This window comes from Erpetoichthys calabaricus, chromosome 9, assembly GCF_900747795.2.
Source record: "Erpetoichthys calabaricus chromosome 9, fErpCal1.3, whole genome shotgun sequence".
Taxonomy (NCBI): domain Eukaryota; kingdom Metazoa; phylum Chordata; class Cladistia; order Polypteriformes; family Polypteridae; genus Erpetoichthys; species Erpetoichthys calabaricus.
In genome coordinates this window covers 35,994,285-36,019,988 of record NC_041402.2, presented here as the reverse complement: position 1 = coordinate 36,019,988, position 25,704 = coordinate 35,994,285, and the positions used below count along the sequence as shown (strand labels likewise).

The 25,704-nt window shown below is 38.0% G+C and overlaps 1 protein-coding gene across 1 annotated transcript in view; it reads left to right on the top strand.

The window, feature by feature from the left end:
* rpgrip1l (RPGRIP1 like) overlaps positions 1 to 25,704 on the top strand; it is a 209,977-nt gene that overhangs the window by 109,191 nt on the left and 75,082 nt on the right. Inside the window, exons 14-15 of the mRNA XM_051931527.1 lie at positions 242 to 359; positions 14,847 to 15,299. Coding sequence (XP_051787487.1) covers positions 242 to 359; positions 14,847 to 15,299 — 571 coding nt within the window. The remainder of the gene's footprint in view (positions 1 to 241; positions 360 to 14,846; positions 15,300 to 25,704) is intronic.

Genomic DNA, 25,704 nt, shown 5'->3' with positions numbered 1-25,704 from the left:
CAAATTTCTGTCAGGAAAAATGGATTTGCTTTGTACAATTAAATTGTAAATTAAATGTAGACCTACTGTCAGAAATGCAACTGAGATTGCTTGGTATATGTCTGATTATTTGGATATTGTACCCCATCAATTTATCAAACTACTTTATGATGTAACTACTTGACCTTAGTTTCCTTCTACAGTGTGTCTTACTGCCATATGCTCAACAAATGGAAGACACACTACTTTTATTTATTTTTAGATTGAAGTTGAAGCAGTGACACGCAAGATGGAGGACTTTAAGCAAGACAATGAGCTGAAGCTTCAACAGTATGCCCAAATGCTTGACTTCAGAGCTGCCAAAATTAGAAAGCTGGAGGGTAAGTTTCATCTGCAAACTGTTAACTCAAGTTTACTATGACTTGAAGGACACAAGTTCTTGATAACAAGATCATTTCATTTAGATTCCTCTTTATCTTCTTCCTGAGTGACTGATTCCATTTGTTAGCAAGCAATCTTCAGACCACTATTGTGGAAAAATGAAATGAATAACATGGTTCTACTTAAAATTTAATTTAAAAAGTCAAGTGATGTTTTACATTTATAACATGTTATTTCATATGAAGTATAGCTTTGTCCCTGGAGATTTTATATTCATAGTTGATCACCAGATGTTAACATAAAGAGTACTTATCTTTTTCAGTTTTCTGTTGTCTTTAAATAGAAAAGCTCACTCAAGTTATCTATGAATAAAATGAAAAATGTTAATATTAGGGCACAGTGGCTCGGTGGTTAGTTGTAAACTCCTGGGTTTGAAATCCACCCAGGTCGTTATCAGATTATCTGTGTGGCATTTACACATACTTTCTGTGTCTGAATGGTGTTTTTTTCTGGACAAGCCAATCAAGGAATAGGGACCACCACCATCCTGAATTAGAGAAAGATGTATTGAGGTGGACCTAGTCATGAGTATTACTGCAGTCAAAATTACGTGATGTGGGTGTAGAAAAGAACCATATAAAACCCTGCCAGTTTATGCACTTTTAAGAGCAATAACAGTCACAATGTTTGTACAGTTCTTTGGAAGTCACCAGTGGTGCAGTACATCATGCAGGTGTGCTGAATACCCTGAAAGGTTCCAAATGGGAAACATCAAGGAAAGCAAAGTATTTGTAGTTCAACGGATAGGACAGAGGTGACCCTAAGATGGGTTTAAAGCCACCTCAAAACCAGTGAAAACAGTGCATTTTACAACTACTTTAATGAGTAATGTCAAGGGCATCAAGTGGTGATGTTGCCACTGTTTTTCACAGTGTTTCAAGTTACAGGAAGACTACATCCCTGTGCCATTTTTGCATAATTGATGAGATTCTGTAAAACAGAATTGTGATGTTGGCAGTTGTGAATTTATGGCACTCAGATTGGCTTTAAGAGAATGGAGGAATCACCTGAAAGGTCCCATATTTCCTTTCACAGGAATAATAATAATCTAGTCTATCTAAAAACACCAACATAATTACATGCTTGATGGGTATGGTATACATTTTTTTAGTTGATTCAGATCCCCAAAATACAGACCCCAGAGAAACTAAGTATATGTCTTCTAATGAACTCAGGACAAAACAAACAAAAAAAAAAACCACACCAGACAGCTTCAGTAACTTATAATGTAAATACTGTACCCATTCAGCTCTAAAATATTTAAACAAACACTTTCATGACCTACAAATTCAGGCTTCTCTTCTAATTTCCTTACAAAAATATAGGATTTCATTAACACACACACACAGTCATTAGATAGATAGATGGATAGATACTTTATTAATCCCAAGGGGAAATTCACGTACTCCAGCAGCAGCATACTGATAAAGAACAATATTAAATTAAAGAGTGATAACAATGCCGTTATACAGACAGACAATAACTTTGTATAATTTTAACGTTTACTCCCCTGGGTGGAATTGAAGAGTCGCATAATGTGGGGAAGGAACGATCTCCTCAGTCTGTCAGTAAAGCAGGACATTGACAGCAGTCTGTCGCTGAAGCTGCTCCTCTGTCTGGAGATGATACTGTTCAGTGGATGCAGTGGATTCTCCATTATTGACAGGAGCCTGCTCAGTGCCCATCGCTCTGCCATGGATGTCAAACTGTCCAGCTCAGTGCCTACAATAGAGCCTGCCTTCCTCACCAGTTTGTCCAAGCGTGAGGCGTCCCTCTTCTTTATGCTGCCTCCCCAGCACACCACCACATAGAAGAGGGCACTCGCCACAACCGTCTGGTAGAACATCTGCAGCATCTTATTGCAGATGTTGAAGGACGCCAGCCTTCTAAGGAAGTATAGTCGGCTCTGTCCTTTCTTACACAGAGCATCAGCATTGACAGTCCAGTCCAATTTATCATCCAGCTGCACTCCCAGGTATTTATAGGTTTGCACCCTCTGCACACAGTCACCTCTGATGATCACTGGGTCCATGAGGGACCTTTGTCCAGAAATACAAATATTCAGTCTTCTCCAAATGTGTGGTAATTCCACACAAAAACTTCAATTCCCAAATCCGCTTTAAGGCGGGTGATTTCGTGAACACTCTCGCAATTTTTATATCTCCTTCTTCTTTCAGCTGCTCCTGTTAGGGGTCGCCACAGCAAATCATCTTCTTCCATATCTTTCTGTCCTCTTAATCTTTTTCTGTTACACCCATCACCTGCATGTCCTCTCTCACCACATCCATAAACCTCCTCTTTGGCCTTCCTCTTACCTGGCAGCTCTATCCTTAACATTCTTGTACCAATATACCCAGCATCTCTCCTCTGCACATGTCCAAACCAATGCAATCTCGCCTCTCTAACTTTATCTCTCAACCGTCCAACTTGAGTTGACCCTCTAATGTACTCATTTCTAATCCTATCCATCCTCATCACACCCAGTGCAAAACTTAGCATCTTTATCTCTGCCACCTCCAGCTCTGTCTCCTGCTTTCAGGTCAGTGCCACCGTCTCCAACCCATATAACATAGCTGGTCTCACTACCAACCTGTAGCCCTTTCCCTTTCACTCTTGCTGGAATCCATCTGTCACAAATTACTCCTGACACTCTTCTCCACTCATTTCACCCTGCCCGCTCTCTGTTTTTCACTTCTGTTCCACAATCCCCATTACTCTGTACTGTTGATCCCAAGTATTTAAACTCATCCACCGTCACCAACTCTACTCCTTGCATCCTCACCATTCCACTGACCTCCCTCTCATTTACACACATGTATTCTGTCTTGTTCCTACAGACCTTCATTCCTCTCCTGTCCAGAGCATATCTCCACCTCTCCAGGGTCATCTCAACCTGCTCCCTACTATCACTACAGATCACCATGTCATCAGCAAACATCATAGTCCACAGGGTCTCCTGTCTTATCTCGTCTGTCAACCTGTCCATCGCCATTGCAAATAAGAAAGGGCTCAGAGCCGATCCCTAATGTAATCACACCTCCACCTTGAATGCATCCGTCACTCCTACTGCAGACCTCACCACTGTTACACTTCCCTCGTACATATCCTGTACATCTCTTATGTACTTCTCTGCCACTCCCGACTTCTTCATACAATACCACATCTCCTCTCGAGGCACCTTGTCATATGCTTTCTCCAGGTCCACAAAGACACAGTGCAACTCCTTCTGGCCTTCTCTGTACTTTGCCATCAACATCCTCAGAGCAAATATCGTATCTGTGGTGCTCTTTCTTGGCATGAAACTATACTGCTGCTCACTAATGATCACCTCACTTCTTAACCTAGCTTCCACTACTCTTTCCCATAACTTCATGCTGTGACTCATCAATTTTATCCCCCTGTAGTTATTACTGTCCTGCACATCCCCCTTATTCTTAAATATCGGCACCAGTACACTTCTTCTCCACTCCTCAGGCATCCTCTCACTTTCCAAGATTCCTTTAAACAATTTGTTTAAAAACTCCACTGCCATCTCTCCTAAATAACCCCATGCTTCCACAGGTATGTCATCTGGACCAACGGCCTTTCCATTCTTCATCCTTTTCATAGCTGTCCTTACTTCCTCCTTGCTAATCTGTTGCATTTCCTGATTCACTATCTCCACATCATCCAACCTTCTCTATCTCTCGTTCTCTTTATTCATCAGCCTCTCAAAGTACTCTTTCCATCTGCTCACTTGTATGTTTCCATCTTTATCCTTTATCACCCTGACCTGTTGCACATCTTTCCCAGCTTGTTCCCTCTGTCTAGCCAATCGGTACAGGTCCTTTTCTCCCTCCTTAGTGTCCAACCTCTCATACAACTCATCATATGCCATTTCTTTAGCTTTCACCACCTCTCTCTTCACCTTGCACCTTTTCTCCTTGTACTCTTGTCTTCTTTCAGCATGTGAATATCCCAGTTCTTCTTCACCATCTTCCTCCTCTATATACTCTCCTGTACTTCCCCATTCCACCACCAGGTTTCCTTTTCCTTCTTCCTCTGTCCAGATGTTACGCCAAGCACCCTTCTTGTTGTTACCCTTACCACATCTGCTGTAGTTGCCCATCTGTCTGGTAACTCTTCACTGCCACCCTGTGCCTGTCTCACCTCCTCCCTAAACTCAACATTGCAATCTGCCTTTTTCATCTTCCACCATTTGATCCTTGACTCTGCCCTCATTCTCTTCCTCTTCTTGATCTCCAACGTCATCCTACACACCACCATCCTATGCTACACTTTACCCTGCTACCACTTCGTAGTCTTCAATCTCCTTCAGATTGACTCTTCTGCATTGGATGTAATCTACCTGTGTGCATCTTCCTCCACTCTTGTACGTCATCCTATGTTCCTCCCTCTTCTTAAAATTCGTATTCACCATAGCCATGTCCATCCCTTTGGCAAAATCCAATATCATCTGATCTTCTTCATTGCTCTCCTTGACAACATACCTACCCATCACCTCCTCATCTCCTCTGTTCCCTTCACCAACATGTCCATTGAAATCTGCTCCAATCACCACTTTCTGTCTCTTGGGTATACTGTTCATCACTTCATCCAACTGACTCCAAAAATCTTCTTTCTCATCCATTGCACACCCACTTTGCAGGGCATATGCACTAACAACATTCATCATCACACCTCCAATTTACAGCTTCATAATCATTACTCTGTCTGACACTCTTTTCACCTCCAAAACACTCTTGACATACTGTTCCTTCAGAATAATCCCTACCCCATTACTCCTCCCATCCACACCATAATAGAACAATTTGAATCCACCTCAGATCCACCTGTCCTTACTCCCCTTCCATTTAGTCTCTTGCATGCACAATATATTAACCTTCCTTCTCTCCATTATATGTCTTTCCCCTTACCAGTCATACTGCCAATGTTCAAAGTTCCTACCCTCAGTTCCACTCTCTTTACCTTCCTTCTCTCCTCCGGACACGTCTACCCCCTCCTCCCCACCCCTCACCCCCTTCTTCGGCCAACAGTAGCCCATTTTCCTCCAGCACCCTGTTGGCTAATGGTACAGGTGGCAGTTGTTGTTAACCCAGGGCTTGACCGATCCGGTATGGAAATTTGTATCATTGTTCACATATTGATTTGGCAAAATTTTATAACGGATGCCCTTCCTGACGAAACCCTCCCCATTTATCCGGGCTTGGGAACAGCACGAAGAAAAACTGTTTCGTGCATCCCCTGTGGCTGAGTTCTCACAATTTTTATATATGCATCAGAAAAACTGTGATGTCATCATAGATAGCAGCTCCTATGATTTTTGTTTCCTCAAGCACTTTGTTGATAACAATTTTGTTGCCTTTGCTGGATAACAGCTTTTATCTTATAGTTCATCTTTTTTGTCACATTGTCGGTTGTGTTTAGTCAAATTGCATTTACAAAAGACACTTCGACCTTCTTTATTTTCATCTATACCATTTTTGAGGAATGTATTAATCCAAAACTGACTGAATCAATTGTAAATCACCTTTATAACATTTACAAATAGTACTAATGCCACTGTCCTGTACTGCCTGCCCCCTTTACATAGAACCAAATGCTCTTAAAATACACAGTACCTCAGGCTTTCCTTTTAACTTTTCATCTATATCTTGCATTACTTTATCTTTGTATTTTCAATTATCTTCTCTTTTTTTCAATCAAATACTTCACATAAGCACATACACAATATCAACAGCTCCTTGTCTTTGCCATCCATTATAACTTATGCTGATACTCCCCCAGGATATGGTGACTGTGTGTTCAAAATTCATATTTAAGTTAATCATTATAATGGTGGACTACATCCCTTTAAATTGCATTTTATCTGAGGACCGGAGGTCAACATGTTCCAGTATCTCAGTAGATTTCATTACTGACTTACAGGTTCTAATGGATATTACTTCATCTCACACACCAGGGGGAGGGGATCTATAAAAATTAAAAAAATAATAATAATTTTCTTCTTTTTACCATTTTTTTAGGTATTTGTAATGCCATCATTCTTGCCATGGTTGATATGACTTGGTGAATCTTTGGTAAAACATGATCTATTTACATGTGTATGTCATGGGATATTCTGAGATGACCATGATGGCTATTTTTAGAAGAGTAAGGCTTGTTTTCAGAAAGTGTCTATGTTTTGTTGTAAATGAAGGGAAATTGTCAGCAGGAGAAAGAAATGTTATTTCTGCTTTAGATTTAGAATTTTTTGTTTGCTTCATGATTACTAGTTTGAATTGCCCTTTACTGTTTGTCATTATGGATGGATGGATTCTGCTACATCTGAATACTCTTCCCATTTACCATTTAAAAATTTCTGCCACTATTTAAAATCTACTTTCTTCTAAGTAGATACAGTGCACACACGCAGCAAGAGCAATTGCTATATTTGTGGTAAAAATATTTACAAGTATAGTTAATTCCAAAAGATTTCACTAATAATTTTTTTCATTCACTTTTTAAATATATGATATGAGGTACTGATTTATCAATCAAACTAATTAAATTGGCCTAACACATTATAACTTAATTGCAGTACACAGATCCTAAAGTTTTTAAGTATCTAATAATCCTTTTTTTAACTCAAATTTTGCAGAAAACAGTAGTGCCAGGAAGCATAACGATATACCAGGAAACAACTTTGTATAAACAAGCAGCCGAGTAGTTCAGTCCATCATAATGAACTCTCATGCATATAATACACAGACAAAAAGTATGAACTGCGGAAGAATATATGTGGTGCCAGCAACCCACACAAATACATTGTTCTGTCTATATTATAAATTTATTTTTTTGCACCTCCTTTATTTAATTCAGTTTACCCTGTTCAAATTTTGCATAACAGTGCTGTAGTTGTCCAAAATGCTCAGTCTGTTTGATGATAATATAAAAAATAATAAAACACAATAGGCATTTTAGAGTTAAAGCAAACTGACATCTGAGCTGTACCATGTGCATATTATATGATTTGGATTAAACCACTGACCTACTGAATAAAGCTAAATCTAAAGAGATGAATTTAGCACTTTCACATATGCATTGTAGAATGAGGTCCACAAGTGCAACTTTTGCCACTGAGTGTAGCATACATGGTAAAATAAATAAAATATTGTCATTCACCTTTCAAGGGACTCTGGTTTTCTTCAGCATTAACTGTACATTAAATTGATTGGCATTTGTAAAATAGCTGGTTGTGAAGGAATATGGGCTTTTGCATGTGATTTTGTTATAGTGAACTGGTTTCTGCATTCTGTCTTTGTGCTTGCCTTGTGTCCAGTGAGATCATAGGAATTTTGGTGCAGTTTGAAAAAAGTTTAATGATCAAGGTGAATAAGGTTTTCAGAAATTGCTAGCGAGAATATAATGCTTTGGAATTTTAAAATTTTCTTATGTGTGATCCAAATAAAGAAACCTCAGATGGTGAAAATTAAAATAGGTAAACATTTAGTATTTGTACTCTAGCCAAATGTTTCTGTGCTGCCAAAATGCTAAATGCTTTTTATATTTGAAAAAAGCACATGATGAAGTAGATTTTTTCAATGCTGTGTTGAATACTGCACCACTTTTGTTCCCCTTAAGTTTGTTTTATGATGTCTCCCTTAATTGTTTTTGAACAAAATAAGGCTGCTGGCAGTCCTACTGGGTTATTACAAGACAATTTTTCTGACTGTACCTAAAGCCCAGCAAATATTGAAAGAAAAAAAAAAAAAAAGTATCTGCTTTGTTTACACAATAGTATGGTGTTGGCCACAGAGTGTAGGGACCCAGAGTGAAAGTCATATAGTTGCATCCTTACTTATGTGATCAACTGGTGCAAAGCATACTGTTTTCTTTTATGTAAGACTATGTGTCTGCCATTTTCTGCACCAACTTGCAGACAAAGCTGAATGCACATTGTTTATTATAAATTTGTGTTAAAACTGAATGTAAATTTGCTATTTAATACTATGTGGCCAATTCATTTTACTTTTACTTCTATATCAGCATCTTCATCATTTAATAAAAGTTAACACTGTTTTAAGTTTGGATCTGAGCAGTTACTGTGGCTTCATGTTTTAAGGCAGAACATGATGTGTTCAGTATAACATACTGAGTAAACACGCTTTAAACAAAGTGTAAGGAGCATGGAGATTGATCTAGTTTCAGTAAACATTTGCCATAAATATGATAGTCACTGACCAGACAGTTCTATTTCCAGTGTTAGTACTACGATAATTCTTATAATGCTATCCTAAATGTTATTGTAAATATACTATAAACATGTCATTACCTTTTTAATTTAATCTTTAATACATATATTTAAGGTTCTGTCTTAGAAGCAGGAACACATGTGCAACTTCTTTGCTCTAAACTGGGATTCATTTTAACCACTATTTTCTTAGACATTGTCAGTTTACACCACAAACACAACACCACATAATTGTGTATGAAATGGACAATGAGACCTGGGCACTGTATTTACAGTATGCAGCAGTGTGTTTTCCAAAACAATTTTGAAAATAATATATATATTATATATATTTTTTTTTTTTTTACTTTGATTGAATTCAGTTCATGTCAATTTATATTTGTATTGTGGTCTTCACTGAGTACAGAGTCTTGCACAAACATATAAAATTAAACTGATAAAATATTGTGAGTTAAAGACACAGTGAAGGAAAGTCATTTTAATTTGATTAACATAAATAAATCATGACAGTCTTAAGTGTCCATTGTAAATGAGATGGGAGATATGGCCAGTTTAGGAGAGGAAGGAAACAACCCTAGCCAGCCGCATTTCTGAAATAAAATACCTCGGGGGGTCTGTAGTCCATTACAACAGACAAAGTTGTGAGACAAAGTAAAAGCTCTAATGACCTAGAACAGTTGGGCACAAACTTCCTCCTTGACACATCCTACAATATAATAAATATATGCTAATTGTTGTTAAAGTAGAATAAAGTTCTGGTTTATCTATCCTTTCACATCCCTTAGGCTGGAGTAGTAGCATAGCAGTAGCACCTAGCAGGATATCAAGAAGTGATGAAATAAACCAGAGTAGGGTCAATAATAGTCTATAATGATTGCCAACTTTTATTTAATTTTGTAACTGTTTAGCAATATATCTGCAATATGACCTTAAGCTAATCAGAATCTTTAGTCAAAGTATGCCCTGCTTAAAAACAGTACTGAGTTCCGGTGGACATCATTTCTACACGGTGACAAGTGTATTCCCATCACATTCTTTACATAGTGATATTGATTTTATAATATGAACTAAAGAGCAATGCCTAAAAGCAAAGCATAATTTACAGTCTATGCAACAGAACCGAGGGGTCAGTAATGTCAAACCTTGGAACATAACAACATGATGATCATAACATTTCCTTTATCAAAAGACTCTAGAACAAGAACAGTGAAGTGCCTAATAGGATGCTAGACATCTAGTATTCCCAAGCTTGTTTAATCTAATTCAGAGTCACACTACCAATTGGTGCAAGACAAACAATCCCAAGACAGCATTGGCCATCCATTGCACAACCTACTTGTGGACACAACTGTACTAACTCATGCAGGGCTGATAATAATTAGAATCACCAATTAACCCTTCCTGCATGTCTTCGGATGTGAGAGAAAAAAATGTGTTGACCCAAGCATGGCATTTAGACATAGCCTGTAGCGCTAACCACTGCATTACTGTGGCACCCTAGGATTACTAGTTTAAAACAAATATATATATATATATATATATATATATATATATATATATATATATATATATATATATATATATATATAACATAAAGGTCAGTGAATCTACTCCGTAAATTAAAAAAATATGAACACTCTGCATGCATTGTGTAGTCATCAATATTAATATTCAAAGTGTAGAAATTTGCATTCCAGTGATTCTGCTCTTAATGACAGTTGTTGTTTGTGACAGTTTAAGATTGAGGAATACTCACATTAATAAACTATATCAAATCAAAATCAAACTAGACCGCATACATTGCAAAATGATCTCAGACAAACTTTTGTTTGCCTATAAATAAGATTTTTCTTTGAGTATTATCAAGAAATGACACATTTTTCTCACTTTGTAATCATGTATTAAGGATGCCGGATGTTTAAAAAAATCATTTAAAAATAACAAGTGAACACATTTGGAAACAGCTTAAGCAGATATTTTTATATGTGAAATAAAGCAGTTTTTAAAAAATAATTCTTCATGTAGGGAGAAATTTACCAAGAGTAATGGAGGAGAATTATTAGTTGATTCAGGTCGGTTTGAGACTCTGTAAGGTAATGTTTGTTCAATTTTATACATATACAAGGGGGCTCTGCCCCCTGCCGGCTTTGCTCGCCCACCCCCGGGTTTTGTTTACCGGCTAAACAATTTAAAGAGATTGTTATTTTCATGGGAATTGTTACATATGCATTATTTTCACTTTCACTTTAAAACTTTTGTAAAAACAATACTTGTCCTTTATTTCCTGCCCCGGGCGTGGTTAAATCTCTTTCTTGTAGGACGTATAACGCTCCTTGCTTTGTGTAGAGGGGGACTGAATGCACGCTAAGGAGATGCGGACAGATCAACTGCTGAAGTTTCTGCTGCTGCTGGCGAGCTGCGTGTTCTGCTTGTCTGTTGTCATTGTTTTAAGAGCTGGGAGCACATGAAGTGTGTCTGCCAAAAGCATTCCAACAACTGCTAGGTTAGATGTCCGTGAACTTGTTTTAAATTGTTTTTAAGTAGGGCGTGACGTGCAAAAGTCACCGTCTCATGGGTTTTGCTTCCTAATGTTGTAATGTCTAGTCACGCGTGTTGTCAAAGTGTCTCTCTGAGATGATCAGGTCTCGTTCGCTTCGCTCAAACCCCCTGGAGGCGAGCTACGCTCCTGCCACTTTGCGTCTCTCCCGCTCGCATTGTGAAGGGGGGAGCCGAACGCACGCTAAGGAGATGTGGACGGATCAGCTGCTGGCTTTGTTCTCCTGCTGCTGAGGTTCATGTTTTTCTTGTCGTGCTGTACATCGATCATTTAAAAGCCTGTACAGCAGCTGCCCTTCTGTCTCACTGCCTTGTCTCTCGTGACATTAAATGTTATGTTTTGCTTTTAAGCGAGAAGGGGGCAAAGCCCCCTAGTATCCTAAAATAGCAGAACTTAAAATAATGTTTATTGAAGAAAATTTTTGGGGCTAAGCAGGGTTTGTGCAATATGCTGCAAGCAAAAATGTTATTCATTTAAAACAGACTTCTTCTTGTTATCATTCTGCCAAGATCACAATGGCTGCCTGTTTGCTAACAAAATCAGCAAAGGTTTTGTGAAGTCAGGACAGGTCAGGTTGGGGAGCATGCACTGGTACACATTGCTGCACCCACAACACAGCCATCACCCTCAGGGAATCACACCACATGGCTATAGTGCCGTAACTGATGCTCCCTCACAATGCAGGTAATGTGCCTCATTTGGGACTCCGTGATCAACCGCTCATTCGACACAAAGTTAAACCAGCAGTACCCAGGGATTTTCCAAAAAAGACATAGTACTGAAGGAGTCTAGTCTTCGTCTCAGGTCACTGGATAGCGTCCATGTCTTGCAACCATATAGCAAGACAGGAAGCACCAGAACTCTATAAACTTGGACCTTCATCCTTTTGTATAGATATTGGGAGCCCCATCCCCGGAAAAGTCAAAACCGTCAGAGAGCCAATGGGGTCAGGACTGTTTGGGATCAGAACTGATGTGGGACTCAGGTCCCAATTAGAGGTGTCTCATCAGTGTAGGCACGTGGAACGTCTGGTTTCCTTTGTGAAATGTAATCAATCAGTTCTCTTGACCTTTTGATTTCTTTTTTTCCATTCGGCTTATTTATAATACACTTACACAAGTGGTACTTCAGTTGTTATTTGTTTATCCTTACCTACATAAAAATGTGGTTGAAGTCCCACAAAAAATGCAGGAAATGAACAAATTCCTGTGCACATTAAGCAGCATTCTGAATTTGACTAACTGAAAAACACACAACTAGTAAGTAATGAAATTGCAGAAAGAGATATGGAGCAGATCTTCTATGTAAATAAGTAATACTTCATATAAATAAAGTGATGAATCTCAGAGTAAGAGTTTGGTTGGAGTAAAAAATCTTCAGCCACACTGCATCTCCATAGGCTGATCTGGTGTTCATCTGTGCATACTCCTCCATACTAGTAGTTTTTTTTTCTACTGTATACTTAAAAAATTTTATTGTTAAAAAAAAATCTTATTTGAATCAGTAGTTTTGAAATATCCTGCAGCTATTGACACTATTACAGTCATGGATGATAAGAATCCTAACAAACGATATGTCAAAATACATTGTAGTATATACAAGTAGTAGCCTGCCTTACACCTAGCTTAAAATATTAGAACAATTTTGAGGAGAACAAACTATTCAGCTCAACATAACTGTCACAGCTCATCAATCGCTATTCCCATAATGTTTTCAAAATGCCATCCATTCAAGTTTTGCAGATCCCCAAAGTAATATAATCTGTTGTTCTTTTTCATAATGTATTCATCATATCTGTAGTTCACTCAGTGGAAAAAAAAATGTTCTTAAATTTGTGTGAAAGCTTCCCTTAACTGCTAGTTTCCATCGGTGCCCCTATGTTCTTGTTGAAGAAATAATTATAAAACAGCTAAAATCCACTGTACTAATTCTATTCATAAGTATGAACACTTCAGTTATGTCTCTTCTTATTGGCTCTATTGGATTAAACTTAAAAAGGTGAAGCTGTTTCAATCTTTCTTCATACGTTAAACCTATAGTCTAGAAATCCATCTTTATGCCCCTGTCTAGTGCTATACACAATATTCCAAATGAGGCTTAATTAGTATGTTGTGTAGTTTAAGAATTATGTCTCTTGTTTTTTGCCGTGTAACTTAGCGTCACTTAGTATCAGTACACCAAGTGGATTGATAAGCAACCAGACCTCAGTGATTCCTATGTACCTCTCATAAAGTGTACTTTCAAATTTCAAAGCCCCCACTGTCATTTTTAATTTGTATATTTTTTCTTGCTATATGTAACACTTTATATTTAGTTACATTAAATTCCATCAAACACATATCTGCCCAAGTATGAATACTGTCCATTTTCAACTGTAATGATTTTGCTGTTTGAAGAGTATCAGCTATTACACATAGTTTAGTGTGATCAGCAGACTTAATCAGTTTTAATCTGGTCCATTTTTATAAATTAAAGGGAGCACTGACTCTTATCCTGAACACTGAGAGTCACCAGTTTTAACATCATCCAATTCAGAAAAGGTTTTTCACATGGTAACGCTTTGCTTTTTGTGTTTCACCAAATTCTGCACCCATCTAAGCAATGAACTTCCTCTTGTTTTAGTCTGATTACACGCGTCTCAAGTTGTAACTTATCAAATGCTTTTTGAAAAACAAGATAATATACACTTCTTGGGTCAAAACTCTCAAAGAATTAAGGATAAACTAATGAACTTTCCCATCTAAAGCAAGGTTTACTGTGCTTTAGTGGTTAATTTGTTAATGTGTTGCTGCATATTTTCTTTACTCTTTTAACTGACCTGTGATCATTAAGCTTGCTGTCTTGATAGTTCCTAGGATTAGGACAATCACCTTTTTGTGTAGTGAGCCAATATTTCAATCTGTATGTTTCTAAGTGTTTCTCAGTGTTCGGAGATTTCTGTAAAATCAACAATAATGATTTATGTATGCAATCAGCAACTTCCTTGAAGCACTCTGTGATAAATATTGTCAGGTGATTTATCTGATATTAGCTTTTTTAATCTTAGTAGCACTTCTCTCTCCCTCTGTTTCTCTCTGCTAATGTATCTTCATATCACTGAGTATCTCCTAAATAATCTCTGTAGCTACTGGGATGTTATTAACCTCTTCAGATATGAAAACCTATGTGGAGCAAATCCATTTGTGACATATTCAGTTAGGCTGTGCAACTTTATTTCAAATACCATAAAATTGTAAAACCTAAGCATAATTAAGGCACTGTTTCATTTCTTTCACAATAATAATTTCAGAATAATAATTACTAGTGGAATGCCAAAACAAGAAATACAGTAAAATGATGTTCAGTAAGAAAATAAGATTTAACTTGCCTTTTCTTATCAACATGTATTAGCTGTGCTTATTTTCCTTTAAGTCCTTGTGTGTTTATAATGTCTGCGCTTTTAACTCATGTTTAATATGGAAGTTACTGTATATCATGTTTACTAATCTCTAGAAAACCTTATAACACATTAAGATTTTAAAGGTTTTATTGCTGGCTTGTGTTTAGTATGTAAAAATACAATTCATGATATTTTGCCATTTGTGCTTTCTTCAAATCCTTCTTGAACTTGTAAAATGTTTTATTGTTCATTTGCAGCTCAATTAAAAGACATCGCTTATGGCACCAAACAGTACAAATTCAGAGCTGATGTCACAGCTGAAGACAGAGCAGATGAATTTGATGAGACAGTTTGTCTTGAACGAGGAGAGAACTTGTTTGAGATTCACATAAGCAAGGCCAGTTTCTCCCCTGAGGCCCTCCAGAGTTTTGGTGACCAGGAGCCGGTAACATTCTGCACATATGCCTTTTATGATTTTGAACTGCAGTCCACTCCAGTTGTTCAGGGCTCCCAGCCAGTGTATGACTTCACCTCCCAGTACATTGTGCGTGTGGATGACTTTTTTTTACAATATCTCCATAAGAACTCAGTCACGCTAGAGGTTCAGCTCTCCAGTGGAATTGAATACCAAACCGTTGCCGCCTGCCAGCTGCAGCTGCATGACATTCTGGAGAAGAATGGCAGGGTGTTTGGAACATCAACTCTGATTGGTAAGCAGTCTTTGTCTGTAAAGTCGTAATTTACGTTCAAGCAGGATTCAGGGCCATCTTAACAGTGTCATAGTCACTGGTGCAAAATAGTGCACTGGGGCCCCTGTTTTGATAGCAAAACCTAAACATAGATCAGAAACATCATGGACCTGGGGTCCCCAGCCAGTGCCCATTTTGCCCATACGTTAAGACGGCCCTGGCCAGGATTCAGTATGCTTTGATGAATTTGATTGTTTAGATTAAGTAGTTAGAACAGCTGTATAAAGAGTACAGACAATTGACTGTTAGACATTCATTTTTGGAGTTATTTTCTCTGGCTGGTTTGCTGCTAAAGACATTAGTCATGGAGCAAAATTACTTATAATAAAAAAAGACAGGAAAAACTAGTGTGTCCCTCATCTTGTATATTTGAAACCATTCGAAATCTAAAGGCCATTACTATTATCATCAGAACATTTCATTAAATAACATTTCATGATCATTTTCCATATTATGGGAGTAGCAGAAGTAGGAGACAAACACCGATCAGCCACAACATTAAAACCATCTGCCTAATATTGTGTAGGTCCCCCTTGTGCCGCCAAAACTGCTCTGACCTCTTAAAGTGTCCTGTGGTATTTGGCACTAAGACATTAGCAACAGATCCTTTATGTCCTGTAAGTTGTGAGGTGGGGGCTCCCTGAATCTGACTTGATTGATTTGACATGGATCTTAATTGGATTGAGATCTGAGGAATTTGAAAGCCAAATCAATACCTTGTACTCTTTGTCATGTACCTCAAACCATTCCTGAACAATTCCTGCAGTGTGCCAGGGCACCTCATCTTGCTGAAAAAGGCCACTGCAATCAGGGAATTACCATGAAATGGTGTATGTGGTCTGCAACAATGTAAGTAATATTCACATGAATGGCAGGACCCAGGGTTTCCCAGCAGAACATTGCCCTTTGCATCACACGGTCTGTAGTGCATCCTGCTGCCAACTCTTCCTCAAGTAAATGATGCACACGCATCTAGCCATCCATATGATCTAATAGAAAGTGTAATTCATGAGGCCAGACCGCCGCCTTCTATTTCTTCATGGCCCAGTCCTGATGCTCACGTGCGCATTGTAGGTGCTTTTGGTGGTAGATAGAGGTCAGTATGGGCACTCTAACCAGTCTGAAGCTATGTAGCTCCATATACAGCAAGCTGCATTGCACTGTGTATTCTGATACCTTTCTTTTATGGCTAGCATTATGTTTTCCAGCAACTTGTGCTAGAGTAGCTCTTCTGTGGGATAGGACCAGATGAGCTAGCCTTTGTCCATACCCATATTGATGAGCCTTAGGCATCCATGATCCTGTCATCGGTTTACTGGTTGTCCTTCCTTTGACTTCTTTTTATAGGCGTTAACCACTATAAATGGGGAATGCCCCATAAGACCTGTCATTTTGGAGATGCTCTGACCCAGTCATCTAGCTGTCATGATTTGGCCCTTATCAAAGTCGATAAGATCTTTATAGCTGCTCATTTTTCCTGCTTCCAACACCTCACCTTCAGTGCTACCTAATATATATCCCATCTCTTGACAGGCACCATTTTAACGAGATGATCAACACTGTTCACTTCACCTGTCTGTGGTTTTAATGTTGACGCTAATCGGTCTAAACAAAAAAAAATAAAAACAAAAGACTAGTAAGAATTAGTCTGTAATACAAATTTTTGAGGAAACAATTGTTGTTGAGACAGTGTTTAGATCAGAAACCTGAAATTTTTAACAAATATTTTTATTTTTAAAGGTGTATTTTCTTGATTTTTAAGGTTGAGTTCAGACATAGGAGCTTCTATGACAACTTTCTTTAGAAAGCCTTGCATTCGTTACAAAACTGATTAGTAATGTTCAGAACAGCATTACTATAGGCAAGCATACAAAGCAACCAGCAGTATAAATTATTTGAGGGTGTCATCAAACCTGACAAAATGAAAATGTAAAAAATAAATACAAATTAAATTCTTAAAAACTAGATTAAGTTTACGTATTTCCAATGCACTAACCTTGGCCAAGATTAATAGAAATCATAATACTTTTTGGATTATGAGTTTAGAATTCAGTCTTTATGGTTAGAGGCCAAAGTTTATTTAAGTTGTTGTTAAGATGATTCACAGACATTGATGATATTTCCCAAAATGAATTTGATATACAGTAAACCCTCACTATATCGCGCTTCGCCTTTCGCGGCTTCACTCCATCGCGGATTTTATATGTAAGCATATTTAAATATATATCGCCGATTTTTTGCTTGTTCGCGATTTCTGCAGACAATGGGTCTTTTAATTTCTGGTACATGCTTCCTCAATTGGTTTGCCCAGTTGATTTCATACAAGGGACGCTATTGGCAGATGGCTGAGAAGCTACCCAACTTACTTTTCTCTCTTTCTTGCGCTGACTTTCTCTGATCCTGACCTAGGGGGATTGAGCAGGGGGGCTGTTCGCACACCTAGACGATACGGACGCTCGTCTAAAAATGCTGAAAGATCATCTTCACGTTGCTACCTTCTGTGCAGCTGCTTCCTGAAGCAACATGCTGCACGGTGCTTCGCATACTTAAAAGCTTGAAGGGCACGTATTGATTTTTGCTTGTTTGTTTTTCTCTGTCTCTCTCTATATCTCTCTCTCTCTCTCTGCTCCTGACGGAGGGGGTGTGAGCTGTCGCCTTCAACAGCTTTGTGCCGTGGTGCTTCGCATACTTAAAAGCCAAACAGCCCCATTGATTTGTTTGCTTTTCTCTATCTCTCTGACATGATCTGCTCCTGACGCACACTCCTTTGAAGAGGAAGATATAGTTTGCATTCTTTTAATTGTGAGACGGAACTGTCATCTCTGTCTTGTCATGGAGCACAGTTTAAACTTTTGAAAAAGAGACAAATGTTTGTTTGCAGTGTTTGAATAACGTTCCTGTCTCTCTACAACCTCCTGTGTTTCTGCGCAAATCTGTGACCCAAGCATGACAATATAAAAATAACCATATAAACATATGGTTTCTACTTCGCGGATTTTCTTATTTCGCGGGTGGCTCTGGAATGCAACCCCCGCGATGGAGGAGGGATTACTGTACTGTAAAATGTTGTATATTCTATTATATTAGATTAAAGCAATTGAACCAAATACAAATTAAAGGGCATGTATAATACATTTAGAGACTATTTTCTTCTTTAATCTCTTAAAAAATGGCCTATAACCAGCCTGTATAAATATTGTTCATCAGGTAACAACAACACCTTTTATTTCTGTAGCACATATTTATCCATGAAAGTAGCTCAAATTGTCAAATGGCTAGGGAGGACAGGATAGTTTTCAAGGCCAAAAGATTACCCAGCCTAATCTCGGCATTCTACAGTCAATAAGTGTGTCACCATTGACAGAGTACTCTTATGGAGCTCTCTTTATCTTCCCAGCTTTTCAGGTGGCTACAGATAAATACTGTAGAACCTCTTTTCCATCATCAAGTCAAATCACATGCCCTATTAAGGGTCTTTTCACTGCGGAGGGTAAGATGGATCAAACTCTTGGGTGAAATGTCTTATTTTTATTATTTTTTTCCATGCATTCATTATAGGTCTCCTCTCACATGTTGACACTACAATAAGGAATATGAAAGAAGATAATTAAAAAGAACTTATTAAGAAAAATAAGAAACTGAATCTGTGTGAACTGAAATTGTACTGTATGTGTATATTTTCAAACATTTTAAACTGTTACTGATTTTGACAGCACTACTCAGGTGGGAAAAGAATACCTTGTTGTTTCCCCTCAAAAATAATGGTAATTTTCACTAGGGAGACTGTACAGTTTAAGATGATATCCTCAATGCCAGCTCTAAAAGTAATGTAAGTTTTGTGTTAATAGCTCCTTATAAACGCATACATGTTAATTAACTCATTACTATGAGTAGCAAGTTGTATGCTAGTGGTCATGTGGACATGTACTCAGCCATTTTATTAGGTACACAAGTACATTTTAATGTTGGAAGATACAGCCTTACCATTTATATCTCTCTATTACAAAAAAAAAAATCTTGAAATCTTGGAAGGAGACGAGATGTGATTGTCTCAGAGACACTTTCATGTTACGTGAGACGAGTCTTCGTGCCAAGCGATGTAACCACGCCTGGAGCTGGAAGCCCCATGAGACAAGAGCTTATACAAAGAGATTTGGAAAAGTCCTGCATGGTTATGTCAGACACATTTCTTGTAGAGAGAAAGAAACGATATTCAGTCACGGGCAGTTAAACGTTGCATTGTCACGACGTAATTCCAAACACGGAATCAAAATTCAGTGCAATATTGATGAAAAGGTAAAAGTGAAAAGAGATCGAATATGTGGACATAGGTGATATGACAGAAGTTCCCAGAATCCAGCAGCTGATCAAGAAAAGAGGAGGTAAAAAAATAAAACTGTATGTATTTCCCATTGTATCACCATTTAAGAGGGGTGTCGGAGGAGCGATCGTGTCTCCTTGGGGTGCGTTCAGCCCCCCTATTCACAACACGAGCTGCACAGATGCGAAGTGGTTGGAGTGTAGCGCAGGTGGGAGGGCAAGTGAAGCGAGCAGGGGGCAAAGCCCCCTAGTATTTAGAAAATAAGTATAATTTAGCTTTATCTACAAATTATTTGCAAGCATGTATTGGCTAAAATTAAAAAGTAATAGCTGCTTTTTGCTGTGTGGAAACCTGGGGGCGACAACAGCCAACCCAACCCCGACAGAGACGAAGATGCAACACACAACACTATTTTTAGCTGCGAAGCACTTTTCCTCACTCCCCAGAGCACAGCAAAATACAGCACCAAAATAGACTGACATTCCTTTTCTTTCTTTCCTTTTGTCAGTCCTTCTGCCTCCACTCCTCCTCACAAGGTTCGTCCTTCTTCTTCCCGACCCTGGCTCCCTGAGTAGTGGCAGCTGGCTACTTTTATAGGACACCTGGAAGGACTCCAGGTGTCCAATGAGCTTCATCTGGCAGCACTTCTGGGTGTGATGGAAATGCTGCTAAATAGGGCTTGGGAAATGTCTAGGTGCCCCCTGGCAGTGGTCACATGCCCCAGCAGGGTTGAGCTTCCATATTCCAAACTTGTGGCCCCGCTGCAAGCCAGGGAGCAGTCCTCTGACGTTCTGTTAGAGATAATGTCCTGAATAAATTCTCTCCCTCTGTCCTTCCATTGTCGAGGCATCCTGGCCAGGTAAGGGCCCCAGCCATCCACCACAGCTGCTTGAACCTAAATTTCTTGTCTCTGTTCTAACTGTTTAACAAAAATATCTAGTCATAGCAGCTGACTATAAATGTACAATAATCCATTATGACCTGTAGTGTGGCCACTTAGCCTCCAAGTCCCAAACACAAGGGCACCATCACAAATCCCAGGTTCAATCAATATTTTTTTAACAAATACCTTCACATGTTATTTTTTAAGCATTCACACAAGAACAATTGCTTCTTCTTTCTCTTCCTTCCTCTCCTTCCACTACTTCAGGTGAGCTTTGTCCTCTGCTTCCTGACTCTGATTCTCCGAATGGATTTGGGGTGACTCCTTTTGTACAAGACTTAGGACTTCTTCAGGGTCAAGTGGAAGCTTCCCAAAATAAGGAGAGCTTCTTTTGGCAGTGCCCTCTGTCAGCATCCAGAAACACCAACAGGGTTGCTTTTAAAGACTACAGGTCCCATGATACCCTGTGGGTGTCCAAAGTGGGAGCCAACCAGAGAACCACTGCCATCTCTTGTGTTGGGGGGATAAACTGTCCCAGTCTATCCACAACACCCCAACTGCCTTGACTGAGATAGGAATCATTATCCATCCTGGCTGGGTTTCTTCTTCCACTACACTGTCCCCGGCCAAGTAAGGCAGCGTTGTCCAACCCATTTGGGTCCTCCCATGTCGCTATTCATAGCATCAATACATTATTCAACTTACTGGATTTATTAACTATTATCAATTGTTTTACAGTACAAACAAGATTACAATACAGAATTAATAAAAAATAATAATAACAAAGATATACAAAATGATACACGAGAGCTAGTAACACAATCAATGAAGTAGACCTGACAAATTAAATAGTAAATGCTATCAAAATGTGTTCATGAAATCAAATAAAGGTGCAGTAAAATAATGAAGGTGGATAAATTGCAAACATCAGAAAGGTATAGCACAAGAAGCTATTAAGGTTTACCATAAAAGAAGCATAAGATAATCCTGTACAAAGTTGGGTTTACAATGGCGATCATAGAGGCATTTAGTTATTGGAAAACATATATACAGTACATTAGGAATGATTATAACATAAAATTGAGTTTAGAAACTGGAAAAGTTAATATTTTTAGGATTTTTCTATCCTACCAATCAGGTTAAAAACATTTGCAAGTTAACTGCAGAGCCTATATCAGCATGTTGAAGCAAAAATGGGAATAGAGCTGTACAAAACCATTGCAACCTTGCTATATGTGCACAAACTGCAAATAAGAGAAAAGGTACACTTTGATCAACAAATCTACTCACCGTCTGTTATAATTTTATTTGTAATTTTTTAAACAGCTACCACTATGCAATTCTTTCATATTGCAAATGTACCTACTTACTGAACCAATTATTTTTAAGACATTTTCTTATCCCTGAACATTGTTGACCATTTTGCTACTGCGTTCACCAACAGGAAGGAAACAACCAAGTGCAGTTCATGTTTGTTTATTGGGCTGCAGCTGTGAAAGACATCTGTTTATGAAAATGTCAGTAAAGATTGGCTAGAGCTGTGTTTGAGAACGTGTGGTTTGTCCCAGGGCCTTGCAAAAAAACTGCTATGCCACACTAACAACTTGCCTGTGATTGAATTTAGACCTGTTCATCTTTTTATCAACCAAGTTTTTCTTCTGAATTTATAATAATATGTTATCTTTATAGTTGCTAAACAAAGGATCCAACATGCTCCCACACATTGTATCTTTTCCAGAGATTTTAGAGTGACCATCATTGCCTGGCAATTTCAGTCATGTTTAAGGCACAGCTACTTGTTAACTGGAATACTGTGTGCATATGAAGTGAGTCACTGCTTCCAATAAAAAAAAAAAAACATGACTGCAGAATGATGACCAGACTCTCATAATCTAGAGGTTTGGCACGTCTGTATTGTATACAGTTTGGTTTTGAAAGAAATGGTGCTGGTAACTGTGCTAATTATCTTTCAACTGTTCCCAACAATCATTGGCTTCAGAAACTCTGATTAATACAAAAAGAACCCTTTTCAGAGTTTTATTTTCATTCCATAAAACTATTTTCTCCTTTTCCGCCTGTGTATTTTATTCCAGATTTTCTTCTTCTTTAAAAAAGCAATGTTCATGTGAAATCTTTTTATTTTGAATACTATTTATAATCTGATAATGCTGGAAGAAACACAATCAGTCTGTACTGGCGTTCTTTGGCACTTTTTCTAGCCTTCTTAAACTTGACATGTCTACTGTTCTTCCCGCTTATGCAGGTGCATGCCACTCATTTTAAATATACTGTATATATATTAGGGACTTTATATCAATTAAAAAAGATTGACAATGTCAAGTTCCACTTTTGACAACTTAAAGCAAACCTCTGCTTCTAACTTCAGCCTATGCTTGTATTTATTTTTAAAGAAAGGATGCATGTTAACAAACAGTCAACTCTATCTAAAGTAATAGCTTTCTGTTAATGATTAGCATTAATAATACTAAAATTAAATATTTGATATGTGTACTTTATTATTATTAATTGTTCAAATTCACCTTTGTTCTTCATTGTATATTATACTGGTTTATTCAGCCAATTTCTAAAACTATCCTAGAAATAACAGTACAAAAAACAAGTTCAACAAAGCAAAACTCTTTTAACATTGGTGGACCTGACCTGAAAGAGAGAGAGAGAGGGGGATGGACAGAGATAGAGTGACATGTTGTGTAGCCTACTGTTGCAGGTGGAAAAAGTGAAAAAGATAGCATACATTTGAGACGCTCTCTGTTGCAAAAACCCATCAGTCTTGGTGTGTGGTTCACTCTTGGAGATAGTAGCACGCTGATATACAGAAACTATTTCGGAAAGCATACAAGCTCGTTGAAAGTGGAATATCAGCTGTGAGAAATGCTGGAACGCCCATGTCAAACACTGAAATTGATTTTTTTTTTTTTTTTTTTTTAAATAATCTCAACCTTATCGGTGCCACTGTCCCCCAGTCTGAAAACCATTGGCTTAGATAGCAAAAATTGTCAAACAATTCATGAGTTAAATGCAAATAAGTGGAAAAACACATAGTATATTTGAAAATTAATCGCATGTGTCAATGATACTACAGTAGGGAGCATTCATGCAGAATTCACTTATTTAACTTTCTTCTAATTTAGGGCTATTAGGAATGGATACATTTTTCAGTCACTGAGAACAATATATCATACATTCCTACAAAGAGGTTGTTTTTCAGTGCTGAGACAGGATACATCTCCACACTTGAGTACTTGTAAAGATTTTACAATAACATATAATTAAAAGTAAACAGTGCATTGTAAGTTCTGTGAAAGTCTTTCTGGAACCTGTTTGAGGATGCATGAAATTCATTCTTCATTGCCTCCGCAAACCATTCTCATTCACTGGAGATTCACATAGGACACTGCTACAATTGTTGGTTCATCACAGTCAAGGCACATGTGCTAACATTGCTAGCATTGCATAGATTGCCTTTTTCTTTAAATTGAAAGCATCTGTCACTACCTGCCCTTCAATGGGTTTTAGGGTTGCCATCATAACAAGCTGCAACCAAATTTTGACCAAAGTTCTTCATACCTTCTTCCAGTTCCATGCATTATATTACTTCTACAGTGTCCATTCAGATTCCAATTTTCTGAGAAGTAGCATTCTGACAGTAAGACATTAACTCTTCCCAAACAGTAGTGTGCACTAACTTTCTCCAGCACACTCTCCCTTTTCTATTTAGTTCTACTAGATCTGTCCAGAATACACCTGATTTGGGGGGGAAATTCAGTGCAATATTTCTGTTGAAATATATCATTAATAGACTAAGGACAGGTATAATTTTTTTTGCTTTTTATGCTACTAGGGTGCTTCGTTCGCCAACCCCCGGCCTGCGCTATGCACCAACCACTTCACATCTCTGCCGCTCACATATGTGGATTTCACTTTCACCAAACAACAAATCTAATTCTCGCGGATACGCCTCTTCACAAAGTCTCATCTCGCGGGACTTGAAAGTATCTCTCTGAAAAAGTCACGTCTCGTCCCAGGATTTTTTTATATAATAGAGAGATGTACATTTATGGAAATATGTGTAGCAGTGCTAACATTTGCTATAGCCTTCTATTAACAAGTACATTGCTTTTTTCATTCCAGTCGATGGCAGGCCACAAGTTTGCCTAGGTTCCTTTGTGTTCTATCCATTTGATAAACTTTTTGTAGCCTCAAGCTTTTTTTTTAAATTAAAAATAAACAATATTTTCATTATTAAATATAGTAATGTCTGTTATTTGTTTACATCGCTATTTATAACATAAGGACTCCTCTCACCCAGCAAAAAGATCAGTTTATGTACAATGTGTGTAACATGTACTGTAACAGAATATTGCCGGTCTTACTATGGAGAATGCAGAGATAATTGAAATCCAAAGTTTCTCTCATTAGGTATAATAGTTTGACAGTTTTGTCTATATAGATATAATTTGACATTTAACTTGTGAAATAAAAAAGGAAATAAATAGTAATATGTAATGCAGAATCAAATAGTAATACTTAAAATACTAAAACATAAAATAGCAGTCTCAGGTCAGCTTAATCCAGTTTTGAGTGGGGCAGACTAGAGCATATTCTTGTAGCACTGGGTACACGACAGAAAACATTGTGACAGGATGCTAGACCATTATAGGTCCACTCACATCCACACGACTACAATCTTACTCAAACAGGACTAATTTGAAATCATCAGACATCCTAGCCAGCACATTTTTAAGATGAGGAAGTAAAACCAGAATACCATAGTGGAAATCCCATGCAAACACAAGGAGAATATACAAATGCTGCATAAAAGCCCTTGGATGCTACAGTCATGAGGTGCCAGTGCAACAAACTTCACCATTGTGCTGTCCTGTTTAATACATTGCAAAACGTTAAAAAGAAAAGATGTGTATCATCATGTTCCCCACCCCCAGCAGACCCTCTTTTCATCTGAGTTAGCTCCATATATCTCTGAAAACACTGCCTTTTTATATTCAGAATTTTCAGTAATGAACATCCTTCTTCCTTTCTTCTTTGTGTGCATATTGTACCAAATTTATCCACACTTACTGACATTAGTCAATGATGGGGACCAGTTAGGTCTTAATCTGTGTCACCCAGTCATATATTTT